This window comes from Typha latifolia, chromosome 7 (assembly GCF_019914945.1).
Source record: "Typha latifolia isolate L0001 chromosome 7, TyphaL0001v2, whole genome shotgun sequence".
NCBI classification, from domain to species: domain Eukaryota; kingdom Viridiplantae; phylum Streptophyta; class Magnoliopsida; order Poales; family Typhaceae; genus Typha; species Typha latifolia.
The window spans coordinates 1,620,538-1,642,335 of NC_133092.1; the positions used below are offsets into that span (position 1 = coordinate 1,620,538).

Genomic DNA, 21,798 nt, shown 5'->3' on the forward strand with positions numbered 1-21,798 from the left:
CACCAAACATGTTGTATGAGAGTTTGTCTTATGAGCAACATAAATGACGTGAAACAAAGTTTAGCCTTCTCACTGTTCCTCTGTACCACTTTTATCTTCCCTTACCAAAGAGTCTTTCTTACCAGATAAGCATCTGCATCGCTACCAACCAAGTACCAAAAAAGGAAAAAGAACACTTCAATCGGCACACAAGAACAAAGCCAATCTTGATCCCATGCATCTCAATTACAATTCTTACCACCCACTTACACCCCAATTCCAGACCAAATTACAGATCAAGGCAGCAGAAGAAATAAGAATTAATAAATCAAATTACACAAAGAATACAACCACCGCCACCACTCCCCACCCCCACAATAGATCCTGCGGCCAATGAAGGATTCTTGTGAAGCCATCACGTGGTCGGCCGCAGCCCGTTTGCTCCCTCACAGCCGAGCAGCGCCTTCTCGCCGCGTACAGAAGGATCGGACGTAGGAGAAGCCGTCTTCTTATTAAGGTTTTGTTGGTGGTATACTTGCCTTAGCCTCTCTATCTCCTTCTTTAATGCCTCTTGGTGAGCTGCATAAAATTATTTTCCGTCAATTATATCATCGTCTGTTCGTTACAACTATCGTGTGCAATTGAAGCACTTACCATCCTTAAAGATCTTATCTTGCGCGAGAGCAGCTATCCGTTGCTTAAGATGGCTATTACCCACGGTTAGAAGTGAGCGTTGGTGATCCAGGAATGCAACGCGAGGAGACAACGCGGATACCTCCGTCTTCAATTCGGCATCGAAGAAAACAAACCAATGTTAACAATTTGAGTGATTTATTTAAATTTATGCCGACGAGATTTTTAAGAAGCTTAATAATTTGTTCTCACCTGTAACGACGTTACGCTGCGTTCGAGCTCGGAGATGTACTGCAGCTTCCTCACTCGTGATCTCTGCGCAGATTGTCGATTTGCCAATATCCTAATTAACGAACGACATGAACCCAAGAGACAAAGATTAATTGAGAAGGGAAATTCTAAGCTGAATGCGAGGTCGAGCATTAAAAGTTGGGATTCTTTAGTACTGCAATATTACTCACCTCTTGACCCTCTTTGGATCAACAACTGTTTCAGACCCAGAAGCCGGTTGCTGCGCCGAAGCCGGCGCGGCGGCGACCGTTTCCACCTTGCAATCGCTCTGAGCCTCCGACTCATTCCTCAGCTGCTGCTCCGTCGGCTTCTCATCATTAATACTATTATGGTCCGACGGCGTCGACGGGTTCGACGACGACCCCGGCGCCGGCGCCGCCGCACCCGCCCCCGCCGAAGGCGCTATCTCGTCGGAGAACATCGACATCAGCTGCTCATCGTCGAGGCGATCGAACTCACCGCCTCCGCCGCCGACAATTGGCGCCTCGAGGAAGGCGATCGAGTCGCTCGCCGACCGGCGGTGCGCGCCGCGCTTGGCAGCCGAGAAGTCGAGGAACTCGTCCACCCAAGACGCCTGGGCCATGGATGGGCTCCGCTGGTGGCCAAAGCTTGGCCAATTGGGTGCAATGTTGGGGATCTTCGGAGGCAACTGAGCCATTTTCCTTAAAACAATCCGATATAAAACCAACCAAACCGATGTTATATAGAAACCAACGCTAACATCCTTGGACTAAGATGTGTGGCATGGAACAAAACTGCTTTCCTTGTATCTCCTGATCGGTATCTATCTCTACTCCCAAATAACCAACCCCTCTCCCCTGCTATTCTTGAAATCGAGGTAGTTTGGATGTTTCTTTGTTTCTTTTTTTGTCAATGGGGGGAGTTTTGTTTGTATGAGGGGAGAGGGAGTAGGAGGAGGAGAAGGAGGTCACATGACAAGAAGAGAGGGTACAGCTAGCAACAGCTGGTGGTTAGAGAGAGAGAGAGAGAGAGAGAGAGAGAGAGAGAGAGCAAGCGAGAGAGGGAGTTGGGGCTTAACGGTTACACAGGAAAGTCGCAGGAACAGTTTAATCAACTGGCGGAATCAGCCACCACGTGCTGACGTGACCGTAGCTATTGGGAGGGGGATCTGGTTATATGGCTTTAGATCTACTACTTTAATACTATATATAATTAATCGGAGAATTTGCATGTAACGCCCTATATTTATTTTGTTTGCAGTTCAAACCCTTTATTTTGTGTAAAACGAGTAAAAAAATAGGAATATTTAGCCCTTAACATAGGAGCACGAGTTCAATCTGATTCTCCACCACCAATTGTCTATACTATTTAAAATGTTATTCCAAGCATTATCATTACATTATATAGAGAGAGAAAATAATTCCCTAGAGAATGGATGGGAGCTCTCAGAAAACTATTTTCCCGCCAAGAGCGTCATTTGCTCATTTTACCCCCCAAATTAACTATAACATAGGATGTTTTATGCAAAATTACCTACAAATAAAAACATAAAGCCTAGACTGGAGTAGTGGGAATGGTAGGAGGGGGGGAGAGAAGGATTGTGGATTTAAATTAATGATGTCTTTCCCATGTGCAATCCTCCCAGAAGCTTTTTCTCTCGGTGTCCCCAAACCATGATATGCAATCACATGCACGTCACATGCCTCCATTGCTTGCTCTCCTTCACCACTGTACTCCTACTCTTCTTAATGGCCTCTGTATATATATATATATTTATCCTTATTGCAGCTTCGACCTCCGTGGCCCTTCTGGTGCTCTACTGTTCTGAGAATTAAACAATGTACAGTGAGATGGTTGATACTTTGATGACAAGTTCCTAAGGGAATCAAAGGAGTACCGCCTCGTACTTTAGATGTAATCCAAGTTCTTATAGGTTAATCATCAAACGAATTAGAAGCAATTAGGCAAATTACAGCTCATCTCTTGTGGTTCAGAGGTAACTAAGTCTTTCACAGAGTGCGTAAGTTTGAATTATATGGAATAAGTTGAAATCGAACCAAGTAAACAGGAAGTAAACTGTAATTTATACAAAATTTATTCACATTTTCACTGCAGTAATGGATAAGGCAGTGGATCTAACATTAGACTTCTCCACTAAAATTTCATCAAATGATATTAAGTTATTAACCACAGTTTTCATATATATATATATATATATATATATATGTAATGTTATGGTGGGGAAACTGGTGATGCCACCGTACAGAAGAGAGAAGGCAAGGACGATTAATGGGGTACAACCAGAGAAGGAGACAATGCATGTGGGGATGATGGAAAAAAGACATACCTGGGACTCAATACAGAGCCCAATGGGCAATGGGAGCCACATACACGAGGGTGGCCACACCCTTTCTCGCACTCAATGTGGCCATGACATCCAACTGCATTCATTTTCCTCCCACTCTTAAACCTCGGTTAACTTTGCTAAAAAGTTGATGCACAGCAAGAGAAGTATGGATTGAATCTTAGAATGTGATTAAAAAGTTTAATATCAATGCCTGGATAGCGAATATGGCTGGACACATCTTAAGTTCCCTCTTTTGTAGAAGAGAGTTTTTGTAATGGCAATAGTGTCAGAACTCGATGACGTTCTAAACCCCAATATTAGCCTGGAATGATCTCATCCTTGCCTGATGGAAATCATATAAGAATGCCAGTCTCCGGACCCAAAGCAGATGCGGAAAAAAGTACACAGTAATTTGCATTACAACCAATTCCTGTTCAGATTCAGAAGAATAACTTAACTTATTCTGGTGTTGGATAAGTCTGAGTTCTTCCACAGAGGGGGGGAGGGGGGGAACACAAAGACTGGTCATTCCATGTTGCACGACAGCATCCAATTATAACTCGCACTGTAGTGTGTGGATCTCTACATGTGCAAAGCTCTGCTCCCATATGCTACAGCTGTATATCCAAAACCTCAGCTCATATTTTAGCACAAGTAAGTATGGTCCCTAGAAATACTAACTTCCACCATGTGCAACCTTCAGTCTTTAATAAAATCGATCAGCATCTTGCGACGCCAATGTATCGCATGTGATTAATGAGATTAGTACCACTGTCCTTCATCTCCGCTCAACATACACGTCACCTGTAATAGAGATATTAAGTACTGTGAGATAATTCTTCCACCTTCACTAGTATATCATTCAGCTCAAACTTCAAAGAAGTAACATGAAAGAGATGTTCTAAAACTATTTTGCTAATTTATCTGGTGTTACAACCTAGTATCTCTTCACTTGGTAAGATAAATTTATATCTAAGGTTACACATGAATACATGATAGGTACTGAAGTGAGACAGTAACAGTGTCATATTGAAGCTTGTCTGGACCACTATAGAAACACTTTGTAATATAGGGAGAAAATGCCAGGAGGATAGAAACTTCATTAGTAAATCTGGGAAATTTGGAGACGACACTTGAGAGATCATGAACCACTTGTGGGGCTATTCAAACCAAGTATAAGTAAATTGTAGGAAATACAAGAGATGAAAATATCTAAACAAGGGAAAACGCAAAGATTCTATAAGGTCTTAATTGGCTTGACAGAAAAAAGAAGAAGAAATGACTCAGATCTCCATGAGTTTAGAGGCCCAACCAGTTATACCTAATATGTATCACTTACAAGCCATCATACACCCCAATTCTCTTTATTAAGTCTTTCAGTTATGAAGTATATACCTGCTCAACATGACCAATAAATGAAAGAAAAATCCAAACCTCACTTTCTACTGAAGCCTCATTTCTTTCTGAAAGTAACTAAAATGGTTTACTACCAAATGGTCTTCTACTGAAACAATATTACACTACTTCTAGGGTACTAGTCCTAACAAAAGCTTTTTTGTTTTCACCAAACAGCCTTCTTTAGAATCTCATATTTCAGAGCTCACAAATGCCAGGTACAACATCGCAAGAGCACCATCAGTAAATAATCTTGTTTAAGCCAGTAAGCAAAACGTGACAATATATCACCATTGTGAAGTTCTCAAATCTCCAAGGCAAGTGGCAAGCTGAAGAGGGTAGAGCAGTTCATAGGTAGTGGCCAACTCATGCTACAGTACTGTGAACACAATTTCCAAAAAGAAATAGAGAAAATAGATAGTATTTGGTAGCATTCACATGTAACAGTCATTCTTAGTACAATAAATAGTAGAAAATGACTGTAGACACTTTGAATCCTTCATTGATCAAATGTTTAGGATTGATGTAAGTTTATGGAATTTATAATTAAGAGTATATTTTAAAATATCTTTGTATGAATCTTAGTATCTTGTTCTCTTCTCACTACAATCTATTCTTCTCATCAAATTATTATTTCGCTTCTCTTATCCTGCTTAAAAGATGTCTTCTCTTTCAGATGAAAAAGTTTTGTTTCTTTATTTTGACATTACCAAACAATTGTGAAGCTGGATTGGAACTGTTTCTCTTCTGATTTCCCTTAGATTATGAGTCTATACTATCCCTTAAACGGTGTGCAAGTCAGATTAAGGTCTCTCTAATCCTCCTACATTCTTAATTAAAACCAAAAGCAAGACTAATTTCCAATCTTTCTTCCTACAAAGATTGACAGTGCAAGTGCGAGAAGAGATGGTTATGCACTGTTCGGCCATCAATTGAAGATTACTACGGAAAATTTTGATGCATTTGAGAAAAATAAATAGGACTAAACCATGTGTAATCGCATTGATAAAAGAAAAGAAGTTGCATATAAAGACCACCTTTACCTTTGAATTCAGTAACACTTTGTCAAAACAAATATGATTTCCCAATCAACATCTTCTGCTCGCTCCGGCTCTCCCATTCATCTCAGGCACGAATTGCTCCTCAGTCTCGGAGAGACGAATGTCCACCAGGTTTGGGTGTTTGGTGGGCTTTCTTCCTATTGGAGTTGGATTGCGATTGGTTTTAGGGTCAATGGGCTGTGAATTTGGGCTTTTTCTAATGTTAATGTTTTGATCTTGAAATGAACCCAACTGCGGGTCGAGTAAAAAGCGCCAACGGAGGGTTTATGGGTTTATACTTGTACCTTCGATTCCACCAATCTCCCGTCTCACGGGTGACCGGACGCGCGATTCATTCAAGAAACAATCACCATGTCCAAGTTCTGGAAGCCCGGCTCCGACCGCCCTAAGTCCTGCCTCGTCGACGACGAGGAAGGCGGAGTCCTCTTCGTCTCAGCACCTTCCTCCTCCTCTTCCGGGTACTATTCCTCCCCTCTCTTGCTCTCCTCTAATCTACCAACTCGCACCCCATTTCCCACCGGCAAAACGCTTCTTCTTGCCCTAGTGGATTCAAGATACTTGAATTTGGACAGTTTTGGGTACGCGAGCCTGGAGAGGCAACGGCAGAGGCTGCCGGTGTACAAGTACCGCGACGCGATCCTCTACTTGGTGGAGCACCATGCCACCACCATCATCGTGGGGAGACGGGGGAGCGGAAAGACCACTCAGATCCCTCAGGTGTGCTCCTTGGTTTTTCCTTCTATCCTCCTTCCATTTTGGAGTCTCGTGTTCTTGATGTAGATGCTTTCACGGGGTTCTCTTGTACGTTATTTCCAGCTGTTTTATTTAATCTGTTTTGAGAATTTGAGTAATATATCGAGATGGAACCGAGTTGTATGTTGTTTTAGCTAGTAATCTTTTCTTGTCATAAAATTCTTTGGTTTGAGTTGAGGTTTTCCTGTTCTAGGAATGTCTCAATCTTATCGTTATCTCTATCTGTTTAGTTGCTCTGATATTAGTTGGAGTTATTTTTGGGGCTTCACAGAGGATCTGTTTATCCTCTTGTTTTAGTGAGTGAATATGTGAATAACTTTTGATTTTTTGTCCTCCTTCCGAGAATCATCCGGTTGATATAGTACATTTAGTTATACTGTGAACTGCGGATTTTGTGCAATTTCTTTGCGTATTACCATGAAATAAAAATCTTCCATCTTCATAATTTTATGATGATTTTTGTTGAGGGACAAATGTATTCCTTATGCTGGGTTTGCAACTTTAACTCTTTTCCTCAGTATCTTAAGGAGGCTGGTTGGGCTGAAGGTGGTAGAGTTATAGCTTGCACCCAGCCAAGGCGATTGGCTGTTCAGGTATCAACTGCACCGCACCCTAAAAACTATTCAAATACTTTCAGTTTTGTATTGAATTTTAGGGCTAAAAGGCTGTGGAATTTATTGAGCCTTGTATAATACCTATATGACTAATGTTTAGAGTGTTTTTTCGTAAGTTTATTTTTGTCATTTAATATTGTATGCTCTACTGCTTGTCTGGAGATGCTTGGCACATTTTTTTGTCATTTAATATTGATATCATATTGCCATTTCCTATATATAGATTGATAGAATTTGGTCTGTGCTCCGACTAATGTTCTAGCTGATTCACATCCATGATACTCTCATTCATGATATGTTGATTGATAGGATTTGCTTCTAAGTAGGAGAAGTTGTTCTGCAAGTTGACTTTTGAAAAATTATCTGATTCAGACCTGTAGGCTGTGTAATAGTCTTTGGAAATTGTTTCAGCATGATATACATCAATTGCACAATGAAATTCCGGTTACATGTCGGAGCTCTGCTAATAGTCCTATTACATAGTTATATAGGGACCTGTCAAGTTTCATGTTGTCGATTATCTGGGGATCTGCCAAGTTTCAGCCATTTCATATAATTTAAACATCAGTTAAATAGCCATTTGGTGATCTTGTAGTGTTCTTTGTCTGCCTTTTCCTTATTTCTTGGAGGTTCTTTTTTTTATTTAAATTAATATTTACTAGTGTATTTTAAGTCAGTTGCTTCACGGGTAGCTGAAGAGATGGGCGTCAAGCTTGGAGAAGAAGTTGGATATACAATACGTTTCGATGATCAAACAAATCCTGTAAGAAACATTGTTTGCTCACTTTCTTTGTTGGGGTTATCCTTTTTAGGATGAGGAAGTATGGAAGCTTCTGACTATTTATTGTTAAACTCTATAGCATGGACACAAAATTCTATTTTGGAGTTCTCTTCAATATTTTCCCTTGATTGAAATTTTATGCATAATAATCCAGGGTATAACATTGATCAAGTTTCTCACTGATGGGGTCTTGCTTAGAGAAATGATGGATGATCCACTTCTGACCAAATATAGGTATATCAGGATTGTTCCTTTCTAATTTACGGTTGCTAGTGAAAAGAGTTGTTTTACTGGATTTGCTTTAAATCTCCATTAAACATGTATAATTTATCTGCCTTAATAAGCTTTCTATCCTTGCAGCAATCTGAGAACTTTAGTGTGAAATAATTCTTTCTGTAGCTATAAAGTATCAAAAATTTAGTCAATACCACAACCATGTATGGCTGCCTTCTTTCTAATTTTGCTTACTTTACATGAGTGATCATGGAAATTCAGTACTTTAGCTACTTCAAATTACTTTTTTTATAGAGCTTACAGTTTACATACTCCCCTTTATCTGAACCACATATATCTACTAGTGTCATAATGGTTGATGAGGCTCATGAAAGATCCCTTTCAACAGATATGTTACTAGGCCTGTTGAAAAAGGTACTGCTGTTTTTTTCCTAGTACTTCCTTTCGTTATTGCTCCTCATTACTACATCCTCTGAAAGCTAATACTCTTTCATGAATATGCCAGATCCAACGCCGTAGGTCTGAGTTACGTATAATCATTTCTTCTGCAACAATTGAAGCAAAATCCATGTCAACCTTTTTTAATACTAGGTATTGCCCATATCCAGTAAGAATGGATTTTTTTTTGTCTTCTTTTGACTTGTAAGCTCTATTGGCATCGCCCATATGTGTATATTTATGAGTGTTGTCTTTATACTGTTTATGGATGAATATATATTTAATTGTAAGTATCAAAATAAATGTGGCTGCCCTGCACATGTTCGTGGCAGCATGCACTTGTGTTGACACTCCATTGTGTGCCTACTTTACTTTATACCGAAGAAACCTTGAATAGTCTGATTTATTTTTGAAGCAATTTTTTGTATTTTAGAGCATGCTGATGGTGCTGATCTTTGCCAAATAGGTTATCTGTTATTTACTGAATTGCAACTGATAGTATCAAGACTAATATTTTGTACCTTTTGAGTGGCTGCAAAGTACAAGTGCTAACTAGGATTTAAAGTTGGGAAAGTTGTGAGCCCTTTTACCTGTTGAAGGATGGTATTGTATTAGTGATAGCTTGAAGTAGCGGCCATTGTGTGTTCACAACAACTTTAAAGTCATCTTCTGTAATATTATAGTAAGTTACAAGAGTTGCAAATGTAGCCTAAAAGTTCTAATCAGCACTGTAGTCATGTTTGCACATTTTGGTTTGACACAAGAGCATACATGCAAGGATTGGGATGGTGATATAAAATTTTAATGCATCCACATTTAATTCTTTTATATATTTTTTAATATGCACCATTACTCTATTCATTCACTTCATTTCTCACATTTTCTTAAATCTACACAATTACGCATTAAAGTTTCTTACTTTAACTAGGTCTGCAATAGAATATTCGGAGAACTTTAACATTAGACTACTAGGGTTGTTGTTGTAGGTATTATACTGCAATTGAGGGACGAGTACATTGTTCATTTGGTAGACTCTAAAAATCTGGTGAGTTTTGTTATAAGTTGTTATTGCTGATGCTGTTTAGGATTCATTGAAGAAAGTAAGAGATACGGAAGCTATTGGAACTGAGAAAACTTTGCAACCAGGGGGAAACTAAAGGATGCTCTCTCGTATGTTTTTAGAAGGATAATTTATAACATAGGACTTTTGACTCTGTAAACCTTTTTAACCAGTTGACCTTCTACTAGTATCCTTATATAATTTATGCTAATAAAAACAGTACAAATTCGTATATGGTTATGTTATTTTGATGGTTGATTTCTCTGGTTGGCTGTATGCCTACAAGAAGATTATTTCTTCTAATGGGAAAATCTTGATATTCAATGCTTACTTTCTGAATGTCCAGACAGCTGCATCTAGGAACGGTGGTAAAGAGGGCCAAAACAAGCTCAAACTAATCACTACCATACTAGTTATTTGAAATACATATTTTGGAGCACCTTTTTTTTTTTCTGAGAAACAATCAGGAAATTTAAAAATTAAAAGTCTGAAAGTAAGGGCAAGCACAAGTAAGTACATAGGATATTAGTATCAGATCTTGCAGAGAACTCTTCATATTAGTTTCTTACAATTTCTGCTTGGGTTGCCATTTGTTGTCACTTGTTTCACGTTTGTTCCAGGTGCCTTTTCTCTTCTTTTTTCCCCATTTCATTGTACATTCTGCATGTAACTTTGTTGCAACTGTTTGCAAGACAGGTCTTGTTTTTAAACTTGTTGGAACAGGTGAGGTTCCAACTTTTTAGAGGACTAGGTTGGTGTTGAACCCCTTTTGGTGAAAGTAATTTGCTCTCAAAGTTTGTGCTTCTTCACTTGAGTGTTCCTCAGTGTCATTTTCATAAGTTGTAACTGTATTTAGAAAATTCTGACTTTGGTAGTGATTTACTTTCACCACAATCTGTTCAACCTATTCTCCTAAAAAGTTCAAACCATACCTTAAGTACCCTATATATGATCAACATACTGGTTAAATATTTCATAATGATGCAATGAAACTTTTTTCCAATAGATTTAGCATGATTTTTTCTGCATTTGCCCTCAGGTTTTCAAGTTATTTTCTGTTGCATGCAGAAGGAAGACTCTTGGGCAGTGTACTGGAGATTCTGCACCTAATCAGCTACCAGCCATACTTTCTGTTGAAGTATGTTTATGATGATAATCCTGGGGATAAGTGTTATATCTAACGAAATGGTTTTTTGTCTCAATTTTTTTACGACTTCTGACTTGTTCATTATTGTAGGGGGCGGATGTTAGAGCTAATTAATTTTGATCATACAGGGCAGAGGATACACTGTGGAAATTAATTATGTTGAGGAGCCTGTTGCTGACTACTTGCAAGCTGTCGTTAACACTGTGCTTTTAATTCATGAAAAGGTTGTACCTGCTTACTGGAATTTAGAAGTAATTAACTTGTCTTGACTTAGCAGATATTGTATCATAAGCCTTTGTGGAACCTTGTAAATCAAATGCCATAGAGGATCTACAATTTGAGTTTAGATTATCGCCAGATCCAGTCGTTTTCATTTCTGTATTCTTCCTCTGGCAGAAGACTCTGGGTTTTCAGTTTGCTGTTTTAGATTATAAAGAATAAAAGAAGATTCTTTGTTTAGTAGTGCACCTATCATCATAATTTACATTGGAGTTACTTTTCTCTAAAATCCAGACTGTGTGGGCACCTTTGTTCAATTATAAAGAGTTGAACTTCCATGTCATATTGTAGGATACTAGTGTTTCTGCTTTCATATTCAAAGTTAATGAAAAATTCATCTTGAGTTATATGTTGGTATTTGCAGGAGCCACCTGGCGATATTCTAGTGTTTCTTACAGGTCAAGATGATATTGATGCTGCCGTAAAGTTGATTGTGGAAGAAGCTCAACACCGTGGGGGTCGCTATACGGGTAATTTGGCATCTTGTTTAGGTTTATATGGCACGTCAAACCGAATATGAAATGGTGAATACAACTACAAAAGCACCAGAATGTGACTCCTGCTGAAGGAGGCTCCCACTAATGTAGGGTCTGGGGTGGAAATAATGTGCGCTTCCTTACCTCCAGGAAAGTGAGGTTATATCTGTGACTGGGTCCTGTTTCTTGGGGGGAGCATGTTATTATTGAAGATAACGGTCATTTGTGTCCATTTTTTGTAACAGGATAGACTGACAAAGTGACAAGTAAACATAAAATCCTTGAACTCCACTTATTTTTACCCCTGGCTTACTATGAGCAAGTTAGTTATTACTTATTAGAGCTGACCTGAGAAGCATAACACCTTCCTGGGTATGTCCAGCAGAGTAATGATTGACCTATAACTTTTTTGGCTTCACAATTCCTGAAACACAACTAGGATTGTTAATTATATCAACCTTTGATCCACAAAATGGTAAATCTCATTTTGGCCAGATCTTTTTTCCTCAGTAAGGTTTCTTAATATGGGTCTTATTCTAGTTAATTTGTAGAGTAATGAAAATAAGTAAGTGCTTGTTTAGATGCTCTGAATTTAGATTCCAGGTCTCCAAAAACTAGAGAATTTGGATGGTCATACAAATGACTATAGTAATTATTCATATGGTAATCATTTCAAATTTTAGTGTTTGGTATTATAAAATAGAAATCAATTCTAGAGTAATATTTTTGCTTCTTCCTTTTCCCTATTTCGCAACTCTTCCCTCACTCCCCTACTCCACCCATCCCGCCCACCTTCACACCTCACCATCTAACCTCTACACCAACAAGCTCATTGACTAGCATACTGGCAAGTCTATAAGCTGGTCTTGAAAGCAAGTGAAGTTCTTACTTTGCCCATTCTTCTACGGGCTTGAAAGCAGGTGAAGTTCTTTGCCAATGTTTCTACTTTCACTTGCTTCCATTCGGCACTATTCATTTGGCACCACCCTTTGCTTTCCTCTTCAAGTTGATGTCAATTAATAATAGGAAATGGGGTTGATGCCGTGTCAATCGTACCAAGGAATGGTACATTATGGGTTGTAGAGGTGGAGCCTTTGTATGATTTAATTTGAATTGTTGGGGTTAAAATGTACATGTGATTAGGATGTTGATTGGTCCTCCAGCAACAAATCCTTAGAATTCCACTTTTTTAGAGAAAGAGCCAATCTCCTAACAATGACTCATGAGTTCCATCTCCCACCACTGACATGTGAGCTTGATCCCCCACCTGTGATCCACAAGCTCATCAGAGAGATGGGTTGAGACCTTGCTGGCATTGTACTTGCGACTCGCATGGTCTCCAGCTAGAGAACACTCCAGGGCACCAGTTGATAGTATGGGTGGGGTGGGTTGAGGGGAGAGGTGTTGGTCTTTCGACAATCTCTGTGTAATAATTACAGAGATCAGAGTAGAGTTTGTTGTTACTTTGTTTTGACACCCAAACATGTGTTGGAAATTAGAACTTCCAGATTTTACAGAATTTTAGTCAATTACTCTAGAAATTCTTAGGTTGCAAAACATGCGCATTATTCACATAATCGGTTGGTTCTTATACATGTTTGATAATGCCCATATTGGACATGTATAACATGCCTTTATATTACTGACTTCCAGATTTTACAGAATTTTAGTCAATTACTCTAGAAATTCTTAGGTTGCAAAACATGCGCATTATTCACGTAATCGGTTGGTTCTTATACATGTTTGATAATGTCCATATTGGACATGTATAACATGCCTTTATATTACTGACTTTAGGTGGCATGTACTATGTAGTAAGCTCTGTTATATACGTGGCGCAGTCAACTTATTACTTGCACTTTTTTTAAATTTTTTATTTGTATGTAAATTGGGAATTAGCATTTCGTTCACCATGCTTGAATGAATAAATGGAGTACTAAAACAATATAACTAAATGCTTTATTTCCAGACTTGTTGGTTTTGCCTCTATACTCTGGACTTCCACGCGGAGAGCAGGTAAAGTAGTCTGGGCATAATGTGTGAAATCAACAGATACTTATTAGTTATGTAGTTGACAAAAGTGTCATTTTAGCTTGTATATTAGTAATTTAGTATTTCATTATTTTGTTGTTTTTAGGATCTCATTTTTGCTCCAACATCGAAGGGAAAGAGGAAAGTTGTTATATCGACAAATATTGCTGAAACATCACTGACTTTGGAGGTAATGCTTATTCTGTTCTAATAATTGTAAGTTTGTAACATATATAATGTAGATTTTAATCTATATTACCAATCTTTTGCAGGGAGTGGTATATGTTGTGGATAGTGGATTCTCAAAGCAACGGTTTTATAACCCGGTAATGTTTACATCCTTTATTTTCTTGTTGATGATTGTTTATCAAAATAGATATGTCAACATAATCGGCCATTCTACCATAAGAAGGTGTGATATCAGGCCATTGTAGTTGTCTAATGAAGCACCTTAAGAGGCCTTTCAAATATACATACTAAGAGGGCATGTGCTGTACATTAGAAGATCCACATAACCGACCCAAATAGTTGGGACTGAACTCGAAAAGCTTATGTTGTGGTATTTATTCACATACGTGTTTGTTAAGTTTTTATATTTACGCTTCTTTGTACATGAACTAGCTAAGGCTATAGCTGCTCTCAAACTCTATAGAGTTTCTTGTGATAATATATCAGTCAAATTTTCTTGTTAGATGTCTGATATCGAGAATTTGGTGGTAGCACCTATATCGAAGGCTTCTGCAAGGCAAAGGGCAGGGAGAGCTGGAAGAGTGCGGCCAGGAAAGTGCTTTAGGTATCTTTTGATTAAAGAGCTTAATCATTAGTAACATTTATGAAGTCATTAATGTCGTAAGATGTGATATCTCATACTTTTAGCATGTCTTTGTTTATAGACATACTTTTCCTTATTGTTATAAGTTTAGATATATGAATGTTTTATGATGATTCAATACTATTCTAGTTAGTTATGTAACTTTATCTAGCATTGAGAGAATCTTGGAGCACTTCATCCTGCGGCAGGAGCTTAGTTTTCTAATGGTCAACAAGGCTTCCTCCAGACCCCTTTCATGCTATTTTCCTCATCAAGAAACTTAAGCTAATATCCAGTCATCAGCCATCAGCCATTTTAATTTTTATGGGTTAATATTGTCATGCAGTATTTAATTGAATCACAAAAGTTGCCTCATGTTATTTCTCTTGATTTTTACTGGCCTTCAATACACATTACTCAAGGTGAACTTAGTATGTTAGCTTTATTTATCTTGATTGAAATAATATTTGATTGCAATTATTTGAACTTCTTTGCCTTTTTTGTTTCCTATTCTGTATTTTGCTAACTGTTTTTATGTGAATCAATGTTTTTAAATTTGGAGGTAGGCTTGTCTCACTGTCCTGCAGCTTCCTGAGCTTCCATGAAATGTCCAAAGCCTTAATATTATGGTTATGCTTCATTTTCTGCAATGTTTTTTTTTATTTGCTAGCACTTGTACCAGGCTCTATACGGAAGACTATTATGTCAAGGAAATGCAGCCAGAAGGAATCCCAGAAATGCAAAGATCTAATCTTGTCTCATGTGTAATACAAGTATGTCTGTCTTTACAATTTCTGATTTCCTTTGCTTTAGGCCATTGTAGTGATGCAAGGTTTTATTTTGCAGCTAAAGGCTTTAGGAATAGATAATATTTTGGGTTTTAATTGGCTGGCTTCTCCACCACCAGAGGCTATGGTGCGAGCTCTTGAAGTTCTTTACTCTCTTGGAATCCTTGACGAAGATGGCAAACTTACATCACCTGTTGGTTTTCAAGTTTCTGAGATTCCTTTGGTATGATTTAACCTCATTTCTTTGCTGATATATTTATCTTAAGAATTAAGGTGGTTACCTTTTTTACTTTCAATAGTTTGGCTCCTGATCTATTTGGGAAGTAATACTTTCAATTCAATCTAGGGAAAGTTAAACCTGTTGTATCTTGTGAAGTAACCTAATCCAATTGTAGGATATAGGTGGATACTTCTATACTTCCATATCATATCCCCAGACACATGTCAGACACTTCCTTTGCATATTTTCTCAGAATGGAAATAGAAAAGCCATGTGAATAAAATGAGACTCATTTGAGTCATTTGACTATGATTTTCTGAGAGGAGTTCTCCCTTCAATTGCTTATCTTCCTCTTGGAAACTTTTGGGAGAATAAAAATAAGTCAAATTAGATATCTCCTATTAGATCGGTTAGGTTCTATTATACGTTACTGAAGGCCCATATTAGGATTTCTTGTCACAATCCTTTCGAGCTTTTGATCATTTAGCACTCGATGTTTCTCTTACACTTGTTTTACTTAATTGCATTGTCATGCATCGTTTGATGCAATATATTTTTAGTTCTAAATACTTGCATATACTAGTTCATGACTTCATATGTCATTATTTAATAGCATTCGTTCCACTTTCGTTAAGTGCAACTCTTTGTATTGTCAGAATGTATAAATGAAACCATAATTTTCAGGACCCTATGATATCAAAAATGATCTTATCAGCAAATGATTTTGGGTGTTCAGAGGAGATAATAACTGTAGCAGCAATTCTGTCTGTTCAGGTTAATCTTATTGCATCTTCGAAATACTCTTTTTTTCCATTTAATATTTTCTTACATATAGTTAGCATCATTCTTTACACATATGGCTGCTCCTGTAGTCTATCTGGGTTTCTGTTAGGGGAGTGCAGAAGGAATTTGATGAAGTAAAGCTGCGTTTTGCTGCTGCCGAGGTTTGCAAAAATTAATGGATATATGACCATATCATACTTCAGTTTTTGTTATTTAACATAGTCAACTTTGATATCCTTCACAAGTTGGAGTTGAATCTTAAAATGTAGCACATATTGTTAGATGTTGACCTGTACTACTTTCATTTTTAGTTCTTGATGGAATGTTCAAGCAAGTTAAATGTATGAATCGGTTTTTCTGCTTCATTGAATATCAATTTATTATTTGCTCACTGGAAGAGGACTGCACCATAGCTACTGGCTTGCATTTGCATTTCTTCTGATAAAAATTAAGTTTTCCAACCCCTTTTATCTTCTGCATTTTTCATCTTCATATTTATTTTATTAGGACTTCATGTCTATTCTCATTGTTTTTCTTTTTTTCGTTTTCTGTAACCCCGTTAGTCATGTCTAATTGGTTATGTGCAGGGGGATCATGTTACATACCTGAATGTCTATAAAGGATTTCTTCAATCTGGCACATCATCAAAGTGGTGCTACAAAAACTTCATTAATTACCAATCTATGGTGCATATCATCGTTAACATTATATTTCATGTGTATGTCTTCCTTCTTCAGTCTTCACAGTAAAGTGATGAAACAAATTGCTTGTGCAGAAGAAGGTTGTTGATATCAGGGCGCAACTTGGCAGGCTATTGAAACGGCTTGGTTTAGTCCTTAAATCATGTGAAGGAGACATGCAGGTATTCTACTTGTTTTTCCATGCTTGGACATTTCTTTTTGTCAGTAAATGGCTTTAGGGTATTTACTAATATCAGCACTTCACTATTATAGTTTTCTCTGTTGGTGATCCTTCAATTGTTGCTGTGTAAGATCATCTTGATGGCTTGCATAGCATATTTGATGTCGAGTTTGAATTACTAACTCATATGTCATCTCTCTGTTGTTGTAGCCCCTTTCACGATATATGTGATGTGTGTTTGAATAAGAGCTTAAATATCCTAAATGATGTTAGACTGTTGTGTTATTGTCATGTTTACTGACTACACCATAGTAGTTAATCTTTTGCTTTGTCTGTACTTATGAGATTACTGCTGCATGTCTTACAGATACTGAGGAAGGCCATTATTGCTGGATTTTTTGCTCATGCTTGTCGTTTGGAGGTAAGTTGCCATTTGTATTCTTTGAAATTTTCCTCCTTTTGAAAGTCAGCCTCAGGTGCATACACACACATGTCCAAGAATCTAAGTATTGGGAGACTATCTTGTTTATATACATGTAGCGGTGTGTCCACACACATAGGTCTTTAAATATGTATAATAGAATAAGAAAAGGAGTCTGCATATCAAGCATGATATTTTAGTCTTTCGTGCTTTGGCATGTCAAACCGTTTTTGGCATTATCAATAATTGCCAGGATACCACCTCTTTTACTTTTCTTCTCATGTTACTTGTGTAACTCGGCTTCATTTAACTTGCATTACAATGAGTACCTAGTGCAGTCATGTATGTAGGCTCAAGCTAAGTGATTTTCAGCTCTTCTTTTTTCTGGTAATAGGAGGATAATTTGCATGAAGTTCTATTTTAATATTTTTCGCCTTAAGTTCTTTTATAGTTTCTAGGAAATAGCAACCTTTTCTCTGTATAAGTAGGAACATTGTGGAGCTCTAAATAGACTCCCCTTGAATTGGTGAACTTTATATATCTTCATACTTCAAAATAAACTCCCCTCATATTGCAGAATTTTACAATATCTAGAATTTGTACTATTCACCATCTAGTGCTTCCTTTAGAACCTCATACATAATAACGATTATTTCATGCAAGAATTTTGATGTTAGTTTGCTGAATTGCTTTCCTTACGTTTTTTGTGGCTTCAGATTTATGCGACATCTGTTTTATGTTACTTGCATATAATTGAGATTAAGAACTCTTTCATATGTATTGATTGTTTTTGACAATTTAAGATGGAACTTTTATTTGGCTTTGGTAACTTTGTGCGATACACCTGTAGGAGTACAGTCAGAACGGAATGTACAAAACTATTAGGGGTTCGCAAGAAGTCTACATTCATCCATCTTCCGTGCTCTTCAGGTGGGTTTGACAACTTTTTACGTTCAGTGCAGTTAGGCTCTTTACATTTGTATGTAGTTTTTGTATCCATATCTTATCATTTACTTGTTAAATGAATATGTCACCCTCTCTTTGGGTGAAGTATCCTTTCCTGCAATTAATGTGTTGCAATTTTTAAAATTTAAACAATATTTAGCCTTCAGAAAAGCTAACCTGGACAATTGCTTTCTTTTCATAGTGCTATGTTGATCTCTCATATCAAATGTAAGGAAATGTTATGCAAATTGACTATTAGTTTATTACTGGCTGTGACAATTGCTTTCTTTTCCTGAAGTGGGGTTTTAACTTTCATGTCTTAACTGATCATTTACTCGTTAAATCAAAGTACCATGTTTTCATATCGCAACAGTATCCTAAAATATAACATTGGCATATTATGCCCATCTTTCTTGTCATATTTTGTTTCATCATTGTTTTTTGGTGCATTACCGTCTGATATGAATTATATACAGGGTTAATCCAAAGTGGGTGATTTACCATTCTCTGATGTCAACTGACAAGCACTACATGCGCAATGTCATTGCGATTGATCCATCCTGGCTTACTGAAGCTGCACCACATTTTTATCACCTACGGCAGCCGAATCCTGTCCCCTACTGATAGAGTGATAGTGCAACATGTTAAGTTAATTTTGGCCCTTGACTTATTGTTGTACACTTGCATGCATCGTCGATGCTTTTGGATCAAACTTCTTAAAAACTACAAAATTGATAATTTAAATCAAGTTGCTGTTCAGGATAATGAAATTTTGCAGATGGTGCCTGTATATTATTACCAGAGTTTGATGTTGATATTATTTCGCATCGTGAATGACTTCATGAAAAATGTTTTATTGGTTGATCCATTTTATATGGCAGGGTATGGCATCATTGTTGCCCAACTCAAGATTATTTTAAGTGAAAAGTGCCTTTTGGCAGTATAATTTGGGCATTACAAGTCAACCTAGAGACTTTTCGTTATTCTTAAGTTAATTTTAGTTGGAAATAAATAGACTCCTATCACTACTCCGTTGCTGCTTGTCGTGAAAAGGTACTGTTTCATGTCTAGGCTTCTGTTCAGCGTCATATACTTCCAGAGATACTACTTGAACAGTTTCCAGCTCAATGAAATAAGCTAATTGAATAGGGGCAGTATCTGCGGGCAATTGAACTGGAAATTATCTCAGAGTATCACTAATTCTAATAATATGAGGTTACGGCCCCGGAGGGGGCACAACAAGAAATGGACTCAGTAACAAAAAGAGATGTGTTGCTACTTCACTCTGATTTTATTTTAATAATTAATAGAAATGTGATGTTTACACACGTTCATATGGACATCTTTATTATCAGGAGCAGCAGCAAGAGTTGCTTACGTTAGTCAAAGGAGATAAAAGTCCAGGAGAGAGCTCGAGCCATTCCCTCGTAGTCCTTCCCCTAAAGCTAATTACCAAAATCCTTTCCTTATAACTTTGGCATTTACAAAAGTTCCGGTACAATGCTATGGATCTCCAGGAAGCAATTTTTCTGAGGTTTGAGCAATGTCCATGTGGCATCTAGTTTCCAAAATGATATCTATGGCGTCGTCTCCTGTGAATTGTGATACGGATTGCATTTGCTCCACGCATCGAATCGTAGATTACGTGGTACGCTGCCATTTCCTGACTATTAAAATGGGGCATCCTTGGCTTTATTCAGCTAACTTGCATACACGTGTCAGTCCTACTGTATTTTGTCTTGTGCACCACCAGACCACTACCACTTGGGCAATAGGAAAGTATCTGAATAAGTTTGCAGCATGTGTACCCAGGTGGGCATCTAGACTCTCTCCTGGATAGACATGCCACGTGTGCTCCCCAATATGCTCGGAATTGGATAAAAGTACTCCATCCACGCAATATGAATAAAATTACGGCTAGGGATGCTTTAGATATTTCATGAATTGGGTTTGGTACTTAGGTGGCAAATAATTATTTTATAATTCATAATTTGAAGAGTATGTCAAATTGTTTCTTCTTTTTAAAAACAAAAAAATAGAAATAAAATTATAATTATGTACTAATTAAATCGGCGAGAATTGAATTCGAAAATATTTATGCAACATGGTTTAAAGAAAAGATAGGACCCAATTGCTCAATATTTATGGTTATTATCCTTTTTTTAACATTCACATCAAATAGATGTTTATTTCTTAGTTGATGATAATGATTAAGCAATAGAAGGCTTTCAATTCTGGCTGGCTTTGAACTGCTCACTTGTATATAATAAATCCACCATAGAATTTGTATATTGTTTATCGATTACTTTTGGAAAATTAATAATTTACTGCCCATATAGTACACGTGGACTTAAATAACCTATCAAATATGAGTGGAGCTCATGATTTAGCATTGGAATTTTTATAGTTATACTAGAACTAATTAATATGGTAGTGGTTATATCTCGTTGTTGCTGATCCCAGTGGCATCTCAAGACTATCGAATAGGTGTAGTAGTAAGTATAAACTAATGGTGGATGACATTTGTTTGATGGTCAAATTAATACTATGTGGATCGACATATGGCAGGACACCTCAATGGCTGATGTTTACGGTGGGAATGCATGCTGGATGAGCTTTCTCAATTTTGAAGAGATCCTACTCGATAAATCTGGAAGTTGGATTAGTTGTACATCTCATGAGGTAGCTTCGTTGCTGGATAAGATGTTACAATAACTAGCTTTTGCGGTTCTTTGAAGAGGATAAGATGAGTCACAGAATTGCAAGTGGGAGCACTTCCTATTTGCTTCCTTCACGTAATTCAAGGAATAACACTTTTATCGTGCATGCATTTCTTTCGTTGTAAATCAATATTTATCTATCACAAAGGTATCCGTAGAAGTGCTCCGGAATCATATCCACATTATTGAACTAGTGGGGTGTACGAAAAGTGCATGATATTATATATAAGATAAAGAATAAAGTTAGCCTTTTTGAAAGAAAAAAACTACAAAAGGGCAGGAATAATGCACCAGGATTTTAAGGTAAACCACGATAAATCCAGTTAGTTTATCATCTGCCAGTGACTCTACACGGTCTCAGGGCTTTTAAGGGAAGCTGAAAGGTCCGGTAGGCTTCTACGACTAGAGCTTGCATTTTGTGAAAAAAATCATATGGCATGTAGAACTTCTGCCTTTGAAAGAGCAGCTTATTTCTTGCTTTCCATTGCTGCCACAATATATTATTCGTGGCAACTAGGCTTCTAATCACCCCAGCAGCATCGATAGGCATAGCTTCAGCTCCCGCCAAGAGGAGCAATAGCGAAACCTCGTCCCCATATGAACTTTCCAAAGAAAAACTTGTAATATTGAAGCAATAAGCAACCTTCAGATAAATTGGTCACTCTTCTCCAAGAGGTTGCTCTATGGGTCCTCAGTTTGAAATCGAGATATTAGGATAGAACGTACTGATGACATTACCTAAGAGGAGACCAACATATCTAAACACCTT

At 37.5% G+C, this 21,798-nt stretch overlaps 2 protein-coding genes across 4 annotated transcripts; one reads left to right on the forward strand and one right to left on the reverse strand.

The window, feature by feature from the left end:
* Window positions 1-183: 183 nt before the first annotated feature.
* LOC140791977 (basic leucine zipper 19-like) lies at window positions 184-1,765 on the reverse strand. Its single transcript, XM_073142721.1, has 4 exons — window positions 1,074-1,765; window positions 865-955; window positions 634-760; window positions 184-558 (listed from the first exon to the last, which is right to left on the reverse strand). Exons 1-4 carry the CDS (start codon window positions 1,559-1,561, stop codon window positions 395-397), a joined length of 870 nt encoding a protein of 289 aa, XP_072998822.1. The 5' UTR covers window positions 1,562-1,765; the 3' UTR covers window positions 184-394.
* Window positions 1,766-5,939: 4,174 nt separating this feature from the next.
* On the forward strand, window positions 5,940-19,086 carry LOC140792608 (probable pre-mRNA-splicing factor ATP-dependent RNA helicase DEAH9). 3 transcript variants are annotated; one of them, XM_073143700.1, is made up of 23 exons: window positions 5,940-6,125; window positions 6,240-6,384; window positions 6,939-7,013; window positions 7,708-7,797; window positions 7,970-8,049; window positions 8,394-8,463; window positions 8,555-8,640; window positions 10,616-10,685; window positions 10,823-10,918; window positions 11,338-11,443; window positions 13,419-13,465; window positions 13,587-13,670; window positions 13,753-13,806; window positions 14,173-14,273; window positions 14,962-15,064; window positions 15,138-15,302; window positions 15,984-16,073; window positions 16,172-16,243; window positions 16,670-16,768; window positions 16,858-16,944; window positions 17,311-17,364; window positions 18,215-18,294; window positions 18,786-19,086. In XM_073143700.1, the coding sequence occupies exons 1-23, from the start codon at window positions 6,019-6,021 to the stop codon at window positions 18,931-18,933; spliced, it is 2,109 nt and encodes a 702-aa protein (XP_072999801.1). In that variant the 5' UTR covers window positions 5,940-6,018; the 3' UTR covers window positions 18,934-19,086. The 3 variants fall into 3 exon arrangements, with proteins under 3 accessions (XP_072999801.1, XP_072999802.1, XP_072999803.1); XM_073143701.1 differs by having other exon boundaries at window positions 5,941-6,125; window positions 14,974-15,064; XM_073143702.1 differs by having other exon boundaries at window positions 5,973-6,125; window positions 7,712-7,797.
* The last annotated feature ends 2,712 nt before the right edge of the window (window positions 19,087-21,798 follow it).